This window comes from Pituophis catenifer, unplaced genomic scaffold, assembly GCF_029215685.1.
Source record: "Pituophis catenifer annectens isolate HBS135680 unplaced genomic scaffold, rPitCat1.0.hap2 SCAF_3, whole genome shotgun sequence".
NCBI lineage: Eukaryota > Metazoa > Chordata > Lepidosauria > Squamata > Colubridae > Pituophis > Pituophis catenifer.
The window spans coordinates 141,990,307-142,006,925 of record NW_027256883.1 but is presented as its reverse complement, the minus strand read 5'-3'; the positions used below and the strand labels follow the sequence as shown (position 1 = coordinate 142,006,925).

The 16,619-nt window shown below is 36.4% G+C and overlaps 1 protein-coding gene across 1 annotated transcript in view; it reads left to right on the top strand.

Annotated features, from left to right (window-relative positions):
* The window catches only part of ST6GALNAC5 (ST6 N-acetylgalactosaminide alpha-2,6-sialyltransferase 5), a 78,595-nt gene extending 62,451 nt beyond the window's left edge, over positions 1-16,144 (top strand). The window contains 3 exon segments of the mRNA XM_070941257.1: positions 2,684-3,093; positions 10,222-10,329; positions 14,038-16,144. Of these exon segments, the coding sequence (XP_070797358.1) occupies positions 2,684-3,093; positions 10,222-10,329; positions 14,038-14,269 (750 nt within the window). The 3' untranslated portion in view covers positions 14,270-16,144.
* Positions 16,145-16,619: the final 475 nt, after the last annotated feature.

Genomic DNA, 16,619 nt, shown 5'->3' with positions numbered 1-16,619 from the left:
CGCTCCAAGCGAGAGGGAAGTGCCCCTATACTTGCCTGTCATCTCGCGGGCACTTCTTCTGGCACTTCTTAGTGCTGTGCGTATCTTGGTTGCTTGGGGAGATGTGCGACTTGCTCTCCACCCCGAGATACTGGCCCGGGCTGGCTGCAACCGATGCTCTGCGTTGTAATGGGATTCAGGAGAAGGAGGGGACTGCATTTACAATGTGGAGCATCAGCCGCAGCTGGCCCAGGCCAGTGTCTCGGGACATCTCCCCAAGCAACCGAGGTGCGCACAGTACTAAGAAGTGCTGGAAGAAGCGCCCTCAAGATGAGAGGCAAAGAGAGGAAAAAGAAACATGAGGGAGAGGGAGAGAGAAATGAGAGGGAAAAGAGGGAAACAGAAAAGGGAAGAAAAAAGAAAAAAGAGGGAGAGGAAAAAGAACAGAAAAGAAAGGGAGAGAGAGAAAAGGGGAGAGAAAGAGAAATGAGAAAATGATGGTGGGAGAGCATGAGAGGAAAAAAAGCAACATGAGGGAGAGAGGGAGAGAGAAATGAGAGAGAGCTGGAGGGAGAGAATGAGAGAGGGAAAAGAGGGAAGGGGTAAGGAAAGAAAGAAAGAGGAAGGGAGAGGAAAAAGAAAAACGAGAGAGAGAGAAACCCATTTCTCACAGAAAACACCCAGAGCCATAAAACCCGGGTAGGCGTGGCTGGGACAGGTCATGTGACTGGGTGGGAGTGATGTTGACTTGGCCACGCCCAACCAGGTTTTATGGTCTCCAGTGTTTTGTTTTCTGTGGGAAATGGGTCCAAATGCCACTTTGAGCGTTTAAGGTTGCAAACCCTGATCTAAACCATAACTCTCCAATGTTTTGGGGCTCTTGAGCTTTTAATACTGAAAAAAGTGTAAATCTGATAACTATTGCCTTAATATTAGTAGAAAATTATTCAGGAAATTGTTTCAGTTGAAGACATAAGTATACAAACAAACAACAGTAGTGTCACAAAATTACTAGCATTAGTTGTAAGTCATCAGAGAATGTATTACCACAACAAGCCAACATTTTTTAGAAAGGCAATTTACTCAAAATATCATCTTTTATTTCAACAAAATACCCATTTCAAAGCAAAGAAAACCAGATTTCCAAATCATATCTAAGCAATTTTTTCTGAAATGTTCTACAACTTACGTTTGCAACACAGGCAGTCCTTGACTTATGACCACAATTCAGCCCAAAATTTATGTTGCTAAATGAGACATTTGTTAAATGGTTTTTGACGCATTTTACGACCTTTCTTGTCACAATTGTGAATCACTGCAATTGTTGAGTTAGTAACATGGTTGCTAAGTGAATCTGGCTTCCCCATTGACTTAGTTTGTCAGAAGGTCCCAAAAGGGAATCACACGACTCTGGGACATTGCAACTGTTATAAATATAAATCAGTTGCCAAGCATCTGAATTTTTATCACATGATCATGGAGATGCTGCAACAGTTTAAGTGTGAACACCAGTCATAAGTCACTGTTTAAGTGCCACATTTAAGTGCCAAAGTAATTTTGGCACATTTAAGTGCCAAAGTAACTTTGAACAGTCATTAAATGAATTGATGCAAGTCTAGGACTTTGTATAAGACATTTCAGAAAAATAGGAATGTAAATTGCTAATGCAAAGACCCAACCTCACCCTTTATTTTGTATTTTGCCACATGAAACCAACAAAATCTCCCTGACGGGTTTATGCAATTTCCAAATGTTCTTCTGGATCAGCATCCTCATCCGTAATCATTTTCTAATTTTACAGACACCCATTCAAAGTATACATTTTTAAAACATATGCAATCATACTTTTATATTATGAAATCCAGTAAGTCTATTTTCACTGTCTCATGCCTCTAAGCTTAGTCATTCAGCCACCCAATTTGTCTCCTTTCTTGTCTCCTCACCATCCCTTCTCTTTCATTTCTCTGTGATAGCCTATCTGACAACTTTATTCCAAGCAGCTTCCACTTCCTGCCTCTCTCCTTCAATTCTGTGCTGGGAATGTGAGTGTGGCTAAGAAACAGATCTTCAACTGTCCTGCAGATCTTCTGAAATTATGTATTTTATTTCCCTCCTCTCTCCTTGCTTTACTTGAGCTGGTTCTCCAGAGAAAAGAAAATGGAATGGAATAGAATAAATTCATTGAGAAAGGAGATAACGGCACTCCACAGATTATTTTTGCAGATACCAAGTTTTATTTAAAAGCAAAAATAAAGAGCCTTGCTGAAATTCAACATCTGTCACAGTGATTTTATAAGTGGGGAATGTGGATCAGATTGTCATGTTTCACAGTTTTAAAAACTTTTGAAATTTATTGCAGCCAATTTGCCGAATGGTTAAAGCACTGGGCTAGAAACCGTGGGCCGTGAGTTCAAATCCCTCCTTAGTCATGCAAGCCAGAAACTGCTCTCATAGTTCCCTAGCTAAAGAAAAATACATATTTCCAAACTGGCAATAATTTGCCAGGCTTCATAGATTTCTGAGATATTGTGGATAGATGAAGGGAACTAAATCTTCATAATGACATTGGAAGCCCATCACTTGGGTTTAGTTTGTTCTTTTTCTACCATTATCTTGGCAGTATTTTTTCCCCCAATTTTGGAGGATTTGAATATGTGTTGAGATATATATTTGGATGTTAACGGAGACATTTATTTCTCTGCAGCCTTTGAAAATGCATTGCACCAGTTGTGCTCTAGTCACAAGCTCTGGACACCTTTTGCGAAGCCATCAAGGGAAGAAGATCGATCAGACAGAGTGTGTAATACGAATGAATGATGCACCTACACGGGGATTTGGGAAAGATGTTGGAAACAAGACAACCTTGCGAGTTATAGCTCATTCCAGTATCCAGAGGATTTTGCGAAATCGTAATGAACTATTAAATATGAGTCATGGAACTGTATTTATCTTCTGGGGCCCAAGTATGTACATGAGAAGAGATGGAAAAGGATTAATTTATAATAATTTGCAACTGATGAATCAAATACTACCTCAGTTAAAAGTATATATGATATCTCGACACAAAATGCTTCATTTTGATGACCTCTTCAAACAGGAAACTGGGAAAGACAGGTATGAAAACAATTCTACAACAATAGATAATGAAAGTATTCCTGTAATTGGTAGAATAATTATTTGAAGCATTTGCTCTGAATTTGAGCAAATTTGCTCAATTTGAATCACTTTGCAGCATTAGGAGGAAAACTGTGTTGGTCTATGGTGGCAGAAATCTGATAGCACTTTTCCCAACTAGCACATTTTATTAAAGGCTGCTAAGTCTCCATTTCTTGGTATTGATATGTAGTTTGACTGGTTCCTTTTTAAAAATATAACTTTTTTTTAATTAAAGACTTTAAATTAAAATGGTGAAGTCTAAACTAAAAGAAGAGTAGAAAGAAAGTGAAAGGTGCAAAGAAAAAGCAAATAGGAAGATAAGAATATAGTAGAGAAAAAGCAAGAAGATAAATAAAGACGTAACTTCATCATAAGACTAAACAATTTTAGTCTGTAACTGTTCACCTTCTCCTAATTTACAATCAATGAACTTTCACCCCATATCCCATCTATTATCTATAGACAAATATCCATAAAGCATCACCATTTCAGTCCTGGTATCATTAGGGTATCATTAGAAAGTCCTCCAGTAAGATTTACTAGAAATAACAACGTATCTTATTTTAACTTCGATCAAATAAGCCAACTTTATATTACTTCATTTTACTTCTAGTAGTCTTAATCTTCCATCAATAACTAGTCAAATTTTACACTAATTGTGTTAGCAAGCCAGTCATTTGATTGGCAAAAACTAGTAAATGATTCTCATACTTAATTTTGGTTTCCTAAACCATATAGTCCAACTACACTTTCCTCCGTAATATTCCCAGGTTTGGCATTCCAGTCTCCAAACCACATCTTCTTGTATGTTCAAATTGAAGTTCATTATAAATCTTGTCAATCTCACTTCTTCTGTGTTGGTGGTTTGAGCATAAATTTGGATGGTTATCATAATTATACATCGTCCAGAATGTCTAACAGATAATATTCTATCATTGATGCACTTAACTAAATACTATTCTTGATATAACCTTCCTAATTATGCAAGAATGTTATTCCTCTCTTTTCATGTCTTGAATATGACTGATCTTTTGAATGAAAATATCCAATTCCAGCCCAATTCTTGTCCATCTTTAATTCACTGATGCCTAAGATGTCAACAAGTAGTCAATTCGTCTTTCACTGTGTTGTGCTTTTCCATATTTGTGCTTCTTACTTTTCATGTTCTATCATAATTCTGTTTGCAGCTTTGAGTTTTCTTTTCCTACATGACAACAGCAACTAGATGTCCTAAAGGCTTTGATCTAGTCAAATCATATACACCATTAGTATTCTGAAAGCTCCTTAATTCATCTTCAGTATCTTTTGTTGACAGCTATCCAAACTGAGGTGCCCATCATCTGTCACTGTATTATTAATCAGTTTATATTTTTCTTCCATGTGGCTTTCTTGGTAAAATGCTCAGGTGAGTGTGAGAAGATGCCTTTGGCATTATCACTAAAGTGATCCTCCATATCCAGTATTTTCCTGTGTTGCTGTTGCCCAGTGTGGATGCCTGCCTGCATTAGCTGGGCAGCTGAGATGACCTTCACATCTTTGGTGACCTTGCTAAGAATATATACCGTGGATGCTTTCTCAGGATCAGTCCCATACCACAATGAAGCAGCACAGCAGAACTGGGGAAGGATATGAGTTGTAACTTATTAATAATGTATATCAGCTATGAGCTTAGGTGACTATTTGTGATGTTCAATTTCTTGTGATCTTTCTTAAAAACTAAAAGCACTGGGCAGAAAGCCTATACTTGTATACAGATTGGGCTTTATTTCCACCATTAAATGATGGTTGTTGTTAAGATTCATCAACATACATCAAAAGGTTTCAGATAAACTTGGAAGATCTCAATAAATGCAATGATTTTGTAACACATTACCAATAGCACTTAGACTTATATTCCTCTTTATAGTGCTTTACAGCTCTCTCTAAGCGGTTTACAGAGTCACCATATTTCCCCCAACAATTTGGGTCCTCATTTTACCCACCTCAGAAGGATGGAAGCTGAGTCAACCTTGAGCCTGGTGAGATTTGAACTGCCAAATTATAGGCAGCCGGCAGGCAGCAGAAGTAGCCTGCAGTACTGCACTCTAACCACTGTGCCACTGTGGTTCATTACAATTGATAGTTGATAAAGTACTTATCACCTGTCTCTCATGTACCCTGCATCAGCATAACCAACATGTCTTCCTCATCTTCTCCCCCTGTTTTAAACCCTACAGCATTTTAGTGACTCTGCATCTGATGGAGTGACCTGCAGATCAGCAAACCTTATGCCTTTTAATAAAATGCATTATTTGGAAAAGGTGCCACCACACATCTGATTTTTTAGAATGTACAGAAACTTTTTCCTATTTATTAACTTTCAATATTTCTGTGTGTCAAATAACAATTTTTGCAATATAACACAATGATGCAATCAAATAACATTTCTGCCTTACCTGTTAAATACCTAAATCAATATATAGTGAATACAGTTGATAGATAGAATTCTAGAATAGCACAGTGTGAAGGTGGATCGTGAATTTAAATCATACTTTAGATAATATACCTGAATAAAAACAATTCACTATTTTTGAAAAAGTAGAATTTCTTTATTGACTCAATGCTGTCATTTGGTGAATTATAATATCTACTTATTGCATTCTTGGAACATTTTAGCAATAAAGCTTTCTTTTTCATATATTGGATACCTCTGAAGTACTCATCGTATACTTCCAACTGGGAAAAAAGTGAAGTTATTATGACACTTATCTCCATTTATGAGCCCGTTTATGGCTTACAAACAGATCTCCAGATCAATTTGTTTAATAAGTGGCCCTCTGTATGGCTGCAAACAACATTAGAAATGAATTTCTTCCCTACAACAAAGAATGGATTTATTTTTATTACTTATGTACTCATTACATTTTTGTGTGTGTGTGCAGTGAAAAGATGATGACAGGATAAGTATCACAACACATTTATGTATAAATTAACTGATTTTAGAGAAGAACAAATCCAATACAATGTTGTTTCCTTTTTCCATTTCAGGTACTATTATCCTCACTAGAAGTATTTTGCATCCTATCCTGTTACGTTCTTTGGAAAAGTCTTTCATTTAAAGCCTTCTCATGTTTTTAAAATCCAAAGATTTTTTTTTAAATCCTCAAAGCTTCTCAGTGGCTAAAATCTTCATTAGCCACTCAGTTATGAACTACATAATACTTAAGGTGGTCCTCTTGATTATGCCATGTTTTATTAATCTTGGAAACAAATTGGTCAGTAACAAATGTCTTTTTGTCTCTTCTTCCTCCTCCAACTCAGATTTTGATGCAAAGATCATGGTTTGAATTAAACCAGACCTTCTCTATTACAGAAAAGGAGGACTTTTTCCTTAAGGCCAGTTATTAACCAGGCTTATTGGAATGATTGTCTCAAAGGGGCCATGAACCTAGCCTTTCAGACCAAGAACAGTCAAGCATGAACAAAAACTGTATTGCCCTTTTTATATACTCTGTCTTCTAATTAGCAGCTACAAAGCCATTGTTTCCCTTCCCAGCCTACCCTCCTTTATTAAAATAGATGTTTAGTGATGTGCTTTCTTCTGTTAGCTATCCATAGAATGTGTCAGATTGAACAGCAAGCTGCTGAAGCTATATGAAACCAGTGATCCAGTTCTTACCAGCTTTGTCTTAGATGTTAGACAGACAGGGCATTCCACAACTATGTAATGTATACTGTCTGTTTGCCAAATATTTCTGACAGCCATAGATATGCTAATGTCTGTGTAGAAACGATCTTACCCCAAATATGTATAAAAGGATGATAACTAGGGGGATAACCCAGAGGTTAGGTACGAGCTATTAAAATACAAAGTATATCACTCAGTAATAAAATGAAATACACAGTTCTGATTACTTAAGAGATCCAGGGAAGTACTTACATAATGTGAAAAACATAAGTACTTTATAAGCATTCTTTTTTCTGGGTAAGCCTTCGGGTGTATATTTAAGCTTTTTTACTGTAATGTGTGATGACAGCACTATTTTATTTGGCTTGTTGGCTTTAAAATTGATACCTAGAGAATTGCAAGTCAGCTTCAGGAAAACAGGAGCTACAGTTGACTGGATCTCGGCTATGAAAAAAATTATCTGAAAACAACAACAACAACAACAAAGGAATTAATCATCAGTGGAATCCTGGACTCTTGGATCAAACATGAGATGGCATATTATTATCTATTTATTAAACAAGTATCAATCATTTGTCAAAAGGAACTCTGGGTAGTAAACAGAATAAAAGCACAGTATAGTAAAATAAAGAATATTTAAAGCAATAGATAATGCAGATGCCTCAATGAAAATCATATTTATCCACCAACCACCCCGTACAAGCTTCAGCAACATCCTGGACCCAGAGCCTGTGGGAAAAGCTAGGTTTTCTTCTCAAGTGGAAATTACCTCAGAAAGATCATGCATTCCTGGACATAATACAAGCAGCCTATTTAGACCAGTGTTTCTTAACCTGGCTGGGGACTTCTGGGAGTTGAAGTCCATACATCTTAAAGGTACCAAGACTGAGAAACACTGCTTTGGACTGATAAAAAGAGCTCAGGGCAGGCCAGCAGACTTTAAAAAGTTAGGGTTCACAACCTTGATTAAGGTAGGTGCTTGCAAGAAGAAACACAAATGGAAACATTCCTAGACAATACGTTGATTGCCAGACAGATAAAACTATGAAAATATAGGATTTATAGATCATGTTATTTCTTATGTCACCTAATTTCTTTGACGTGTGATTCAGGAGAGGAGGACAAGAAAAGAAACTAGTGTCTGAATGCCTTAAAAAGGCCGGTTTGAAAGAAAGAGGGCTCAGATTAATATAAGAGAAAAGAGGTTTCGTGCTCCTATACTTGCACTTGTTCTCACCTCCAAACATATTCAGAATAATAGAGATGGAAAGGACCCTTGAGGTCTTCTAGTCCAACCGCTTGCTCAAGCAGGAAACCCTATACCATATTCTTTCTATTTTTCCCTTATTTATATAGAAATAGGCAAATTAACAATAGAAGAATTCTCTCCCTTTCTATAATCTGGGTTACAACTGGAGGAGCAGTTGTTTTTGGCTAGGCCAACTGCAAGAATTAATTTTTTTTAGTTGTAACTTCTTCATTGCATAATGTTGTGGTAGACTACAAATTCCAAAGTTAGTCTTTCAGTCTCAATATATTATTGAAGGTATCAGCAGTTGCTTGTGAGCCCATGCTTTTTTTCTACTTTTTGCTACTACTAACTCTGCCTTCAAATTGCGCAAGGGGGGCTGGGATCTGTAGATTTAGTGATTGGTTCCAGATTGGTTCTTCTTCATTATTAAATCAATCATAAATCAATAAATCAAGGTTGCAAGATGTTCCATAGGGAGGAGCAACAGCAGAGAAGGCTGTCTTCCTAGACCCTGTTAGACATAATTCTTTAACTGGTGGGTCTGTAAAACACCCTTCCTGCATGACCAAATAAGAGAGATAGATGTAATTGGGACAAAATGGTCCTTCAAGTAACCTCAGCCTAGGTCATGAAGTGCTTTAGGGTCATGAGCAACATCCTGAATTGGGCCCATAAACAGACCAACACTGAATGAAGCTCACACAGTAGAGGTGTTACATACACAGCTCTAGGGATGCCCAAGACTCCCTGAGCCACTGAATTCTGTATTGTAGCTCCTAGATAGTCTTCAAAGATAGCCCTATGTAGAGTGTACATACAGAAGATAGTTTCCAGGCACAAGTTCAACACTTCAGCAGGAATTAAGCCCGGAGCCTTTCAAGCAAAATTCAAAGATAAATCAACTATAATGTGTATGAATTTGACACATGAGTTTAGATTTAGATTTACAGTTTAGCTAAATATTAATTATCTCAGCCTGTGGGTCCATTTAAGAGAGAGAGAAAATTAGCTTACGTATCTCTCCTTGAGATATCAACATAGCCCATCACAGTTTACCCAAGGTGTAGAAGCTTGACAATTAACTTTTTGAGGTAGGAATCTTACTTAAGTATGTCTCTTTATTGGCAAAAATGATTAAGAATTGGTTTCTGAAAACAGAATGATTTTAAAATTATCTTTTCCAAAAGGAAGAGCAGAGATAAAAAAAATTCTGTAGAATAACCATTATTCCCACTTTGTCTATTTCTGTTTGCTAACTCCACCTAGCCCTAAGGATTTCTCTATCAGTAAGTGAATACATATATGTATATCAGTGTATGCTCACATAGCTTTGTACACTATGTTGTATTCTTAAAAAAAAAAAACTAGGACAAAAAATACCATTGATAAGTCTATAAAGATGCCTCATTTTTTAACCTAACCGATCCGCTATCTGAATGTACAATCATTTTTCTTTTATGCTTCCTTTCACATGAGCACACACACACGAAAGATTCCGTCTCTTGTCTTGCAGAGGGAAAAAAGCAAAAGATTATGAAGAAAAAAAACAGCATGGCTAGAGATGGGGAAGAGAAAAAAGTAGATGAAGTAGGAAGGAAAAGAAAGAGAAAGGAGAAATAAACTTGATGGAAATGCTTCAAGGCTCTTGGAGGGCTATTCATTGCAGTTATTTCTTTACCTTGGGTGGAACTGCTGCTCACGTTATTTATGCAAAAAATGTTCCAAATCATGTGAAATTTTGTTGCATTGTTGTACAGTCACTGTATTCAACCTGAATATGCCCTGCATTTACATAAAGTGTGTATTCACCTGCTAATCCTTCCATTAGCCAGATAGAGTTTACTTTCTTTCCCATTTAATTAGTAGGACTAATGCAAACCCACAGTTTACACTCAAATCTTATTCAGGTAACTGCCCAGATATGTAATATCACTAATGGTTGCAATGTTAGAATGAAAAATGCAATTACTAAATACATTTGTTCACAACCAGAAGGATATAGTTAAACCTATTACATGGTGTAGAAGTACTTTGAATGTTGACTGCCCATGTGTACAACTTTTCTATGAATTTTAATAGGTAACTTTAAAAAAAAAAATCCTTCAAACATGGAAGTTATCTCAAGTATTATTTGTCACCTGGGGAACTTAATTGTTTCTGTTTTCAGGAAGATATCCAACACTTGGCTAAGCACTGGATGGTTTACAATGAGTATTGCATTAGAGCTGTGTGACAAAATAGACGTCTATGGAATGGTGCCACCAGATTTCTGCAGGTAACCAATTCACCTGAATTTTTAATTAGGTTGCGAAATTCAGCCTTATGTATTTATACATAAATGTCTTTATACTACTCAAAACTCAGATGTAGGATTTTCCTGGAATTCCCAATTAGCATGTGCTCTGATTGAGTTTTGAAAACAACAAACAGCATTTAATTACATTTAATATATTATTTAAAATTGTTTGTACTGTGAGGAGTTACTCATCTTGTTAGTTTCCTTAGTCTTTTAAATATTTATTAGGTAAACATAATGCTATAGAATACATGAAATTAATTTCTGGAGAAAAACCATTTGAAAATCAAGATTATATGGCCATACATGCAAATACATGCTGTTAATGGCTTGTTGCATTTATTATCTATGACCTGTGTATATGTGTGTACGGTTTACAACCCCGTGACTTAGCTATGGAAATTCCAGCTCCATTTGCCATTATAACTTGATGTGCATCCTAACAGCTCACAACCTTTCTTAAGAATTTGTCTATTCTTGCTTCCCCCCCTTCCCCAACTCTTTTGGCTCAGAAATATTATTGGGTCTTCTTGATTGCATTGCATGTTTGAGATCTTTCCACATTTATTCAGTCCATTTGGAAACCTCATCTTTCTTGTGCAAGGTTCATGGTTGATTTGGAGCTGTGCTTCTGAATTTTTTTTCAGTTCCTAGGGCCAAACATGACAACAGCCTTGGTCATATCTTCATTCATGGATCAACCACGTCTTTGAAAGATTGCCAACTCTTAATAGATGAAGTCATTCAGGAATCTTGCAGTGTTGTCTGGTTTTTGAAAACAGAGCATTTTAAGAGGAACCATGACTTGGGAAGAATCCAAGCTGCGTATTTTAACACACATTAGTGGAGCAACAGAGCTGTTTATTGGATTCCTCTTCCCATAGATTAGTTTCATTCTGATTAGCAAAACCTGCAGTAGCTAATAAACTATGAGATTCTTTTTAAACGAACTTGGCACAAAAGTTAAAATTAATGCAGTTTCTGACAGCTCTGGCAAGAAAACAGTTGGGATGCACTGCAGTGTAGCAGTATGTAGTAATATCCAAATCCTATCCTGGTATCCCCTGCTTGTCAAGCTATCATATAAGAGGAATGGGTTTATGTTATCATTCCATCTCTTTGCCTGTCAGAATTTGCCTGCTTCTTTCTTGAAAATGCCTGTAGACTGTTTATGCTTGTACTAATAGCATTAAACTTTGAAGCTTAAAGTTCTTCTCAGTCAGATTTGCCATTAAGCATCAACATCATCATAATACAGTTGAATATCTTTTTGTTTTACCCAAAACAAATATTATGGTATATATGTATAATACAGACGATTGCAAAGTGCCACTTTGGAAAACTAGTGTTTTTACATAACAGTAGTTACATCTATAAATGCACTCCTACTATAATATTGATAAGCTACTGAGTACTGATTAATGTCTAATATCACAGAGTAATAAAATAGGCACCTTTATAGGCTAGTAGTAGCTTTAGTATTAATAAACAAGGATAGAGATGACTTTCAGCATTCTCAAAAAGTTCATAAAAATATAATTGCTGAGTGGGGATTTAGCATACAATTTTAGTCAGGTTATTCAAACCAGAAGGCAGCATGGTGGCTTAGCGGTTAAGATGCTGGGCTTGTTGGCTGGAAAGCTGGTAGCCCAGTTTGAGACCTGAATGCCATGCGACAGGGAGACTCCTTTTCCTACCAACCTAGCAGTTTGAAAGCATGCAAATGCAAGGACATAAATAGGTATCACTTTGGTGGGAAGGTAACAGCACTCCATGATATCCTGTTGGCCACATGACCACAGAAACATCTTCGGGCAGCGCTTGGCTCAATGGCCTTGAAACGAAGATGAGCACTGCCCCCTATAGTCAGCAATGACTAGCAGAGTAAAATCCTCAGGGACTTTTACCTTTTACCTATTCAAACCAGAAAGATGAAACTTATAAACTTACCCCAATTCTTTTTGATGACGTTTAGGATTGGAATTAACATTTAGCCCCAAAGACACAAGATACCATTATAGATGATCTCATCATCTTGAAGTTGAACAAGGGTGTGTTCCTTTGGGTTAATTAGAGCTGTATTGATTACAGCATTTTCCTAGCTATGTTGTCTTGAATGTTGTTTCTGTGTAGCAAGTGGAAGGGAAATAGCAGCACATTTTTTACTCAAAAATGAATAATCTAGGTATGAAGGAGAAATGTTTGTTCTGTTCCACCAGTCACCACACTCAGACATTACAAGGCTAATAGGTTCATAGTACTCACTTTTCTTCCATCGAATGTCTACTTCAAAGGAAAATTCATTATGTGATCTTGATGCTGTATGCATTGTTTTCCACAATGGAAAAACTCTTATTAATGGGGAAAGGGAAGCCACGATGCAATATCACATTGTACTTTGTAACAGATATTATCAGCATTAATGTGTGGGCAAAAAAGCATGAAGCTGTGACATTTCTTCTTGTAATATTTAGAAGATGTTATGATATGTAGGTTTGGTTTGTTAATTATGCCAGAAGCCACTAGAGCTGTAATTCATCCATCTAAGGCAGGGATGTCATATCTTGGCAACTTTTAAGACCTGTAGACTTCAACTCCCAGAATTCCTCAGCGCTTACGGTCTTAAAGTTGCCAATTTTGGATACCCCTGATCTAAAGATTTCCAAGTTTAGAATATCTGCCTTCATATATATAGGTATGTGATAGCATTATAACTAGTTATATATGAAGCTTATAACATTAATGTGTTTCTCAGACATTATAAAATCTGAAGAAAGTGCTCCAGGAAAACTATATACCTCCTGCCAGAGATGCTTAAATGATATCTGCAGAATTAAAGGGATTGTGCATTTAACTTGGTATGCTTCAGTATCTGTTACTGCCATATGCCGTATGCTATGAGAGTACAGACACAATCACTCTTAAACTAAGATCCTTTGTCAGCCTTTTATACTGCCAGATTGATTTTTGCTTTGTCTTTTATTGAATTGGACTAGTAAAAGGGATCAAACTGTATTAAAGTTACAAACCCAGAGAGCAGAAATAAGAATAGTGATCATGGAGAACCCTTAGGATTTTCAGGGTTTCTGGGAATTTAAATGTAGATTCCATCTGAGATGTTACAATTAATTAAAAAAAAACCTGTAGGAATTCATTACTAAAAATAGTGTATACATATATACAGTATATATGATTCATACCCCCGGAGAATAATCTGTTTGGGAGGGGTTACAATTTTTCCAATCTTGCAATTTGTTGTGGTTGTTAAATAAAATTATCGTCCTTGCAAATCAATTTAGGATCACAGCAGCAGCTTAAAACAAAACCACGCAAAAAGGGGGGAAGGACCAAATTGATGGTTCTAGATATGCTTCGATCCTGGTTATTGTGTTGGCTGGATCAAAAGTCTGAAGTCCTGTTACTAATTCCAAGATGCTCATCTCTCTGAATATATCTCAGGTTTTCTCTCTATGCAAGCTACATACATTGCACACTTCAGTGTAGTCAGCCATTTGGCTCTGCAGTGGTTATAGATTAATTAGTTCAGATAAAATATTTAAGTGTTTACAATGTTGGCCTTCTAGGAGATGAGGTGAATGGAGGAAAAGGACTTTTTGAACCTTTTGGCTTATTGAGGACAGCCTTATTTTTCAGTCACATCCAACTATTTTCTCTCTTTTTCTACAGGGATTCTAATCATCCTTCAGTACCTTATCATTATTACGAACCATTGGGACCCGATGAATGTACAATGTACATTTCACATGAACGGGGAAGGAAGGGAAGTCATCATCGCTTTATCACAGAGAAACGAGTCTTTGAGAATTGGGCCCGGACTTTCGATATTCACTTTTTTCAGCCAGACTGGAAACCAGAAGCACTTCCTGTCAATCATGCAAAGATTAAACTAGTATTCTGAGAAATGAATGCACAAGGCTGTAATCACAATCACCGACTGTATCAGGTTTCTGAGGATTGAACAGCATATTGCAGCAAGCCAAACTGAAAAAAGGAAGGTTAACTGGGTTTGCAGATTAAAGAAAAAAGAAAAAACCCTGCTACAGTATTCAGGAAGTTGTTACGAAAGAATACCGAAAAAAGGTGCTTGGTATTCAGTATTTGATTAAGCAAATATTTTCACTTCTGTCTATTGCATATGTATATGTGATTTGTAAAAAGGAAAGAAGACAACACCTTCGGTATTAATGAACGTAATTCAGGAGATGTGTGATTCATTATGTTTTTAAGGCACATTGCCACCGGGTTTTCATAGTGACATTTAACAGTTACTTAGTGGAAGTTTTTGATGCAATCCAGTATTTTTCTATTTCACAATGATATGGTTATTTATCTTTCATAATCGCTCAAAAACTGAGGATTTATATTGCCGCTGGTTTAATGCCCAGCTTCTTCTTTATATATTTTCTCTTTGAACTATAGGATAATTCTATCTGGCATGTAATTAATATTTGATCTGGAAGTTCTGTGTGGTTTTTTTAAAAAATTTTTGTATTCTTAGGCAGTGTTCCAGCATCAAGCCATTTCGAGAGCAAGCACATCTTGATGGGGAGCTCCAGCTGAGAGTGATGGTTACAGCTATAATATGTGACATTAGGTATACAATTAAGAGTTAGATTTACAGTTCCTTAGCTGACTATTTTTGGTCTTTTGGTATTGCTAAAAAAATAACTTGGCAGCCCTAATTCCATTTGATCCAAAAATAATTTGAGCAAATCTGAATCTCAGAAGCATCTCAGAATTTGGTCTCCCACCTGCCTTCTGAGCTACTTAAATCCTTCAAAACTATATTAAGAAATGTTTGGATTAGATGGATTAGGTTAGAGATACTTTACCTAGAAATCCATTCAATTCACTGGACTTTATCTCCAAATAGATGTGGATAGAGAGGCAGGATTAAATGCAATTATTTGAAGATGACATGGAAAGCTAGGATTGGGTTGCAGTGGAATCAGTCAAGGCTGACTGATGCCTCCTCTGAAAATGGCAAAACTCAGTCATTTGTATATATTGGTTTATGGATGTGGAGAGCATGAGCAAGAGCAGGCCAATTAGAAAGAAGATTGTGACCATGCATGAACATCCTGTTACGTTTTGTGGAGTAGGAAACAGACCTTCTGTTCTGAAGTGCAATGAATTACATGGGTATAAAGCTGGTCCTGTCTGACATAACGATAAAATACACCGGTTTCTTTAAGATGCCTCTGCACTATTCAGATCCAGCTAATGATCTTGGATAGCACTAAATAGTTCTGTAAATGGATCCTCACTTGTTATGTTCCTTTGTGGGATTATACCTAGTTTGTGAATAAAAGCATTTCATTCACAGTGTTATTTGACCTTGCACATGACAGATCATTGAAATCAAATAACTTTTTCAAACTGTCAAGAATTAATTGGCCACTTGCACACTTCCATACACTTCACATAGTAAGATTATTCCGTGTTTTGATAAGAGTTGTCATCAAAAGCTGGATTCATTTTAAGGTGTTATGCATGGGGAGCAAATATACAGAAAGAGGGATTTGGAGGGATGTAAGTTTTATCAGTTTGAGAATTTATAAAAAATCGTGTTGTGGTGCTTGTGTTTTCAAGCTATAGAAAAAAGAATAAATTCCAAAGCAAAATGTTGATTGAGTTGAGAGGAAAAACAACTCAGTCATTTCCTTCTTTTTTTTATTATGGTGGAAGTATTTCTCACAAATACATCTGTTCTTTATTATTGAATAAAATATTATGAATTGATAAGAAATTGCACAACTTTACTAACACCTCATGTTTCTTTCCAAACAATGATACCTCATCTCAAAGAATAGGGAATCAGAGATTGTCATACATTAAAAGAAAAATGGGTTGCATATTGAGAGTGCTTCTTGCGCCATTTAATTTACACATTTCATAAAATCTGATGTACAAATAATTAAATCCAGACTGCAGTGATTATCCACATTTCTTCAGCAATCAGAATTAGGCTTGAATTCCAGCAGTTGGATAACACTCATTGGGAGAATGTTAGTTATTTGATCATTACATACAAAGGTATTGTATTGTTGAAAGAAGGGCCTGGCCTATGACCTGGATAGAAAACATGACTGTTACATAGTCCCTGATAATTTCCAATTGTTATTCACTATTCTATTCAATTTTTCAACAATATTAAAATAACATCTGTTGTCTGTGACTGCACCAGAAAATGCCTCTTTGAAAAGTAATAACCACACTGAGTTGTCGAGAGCTGCAAATGGGAGAAT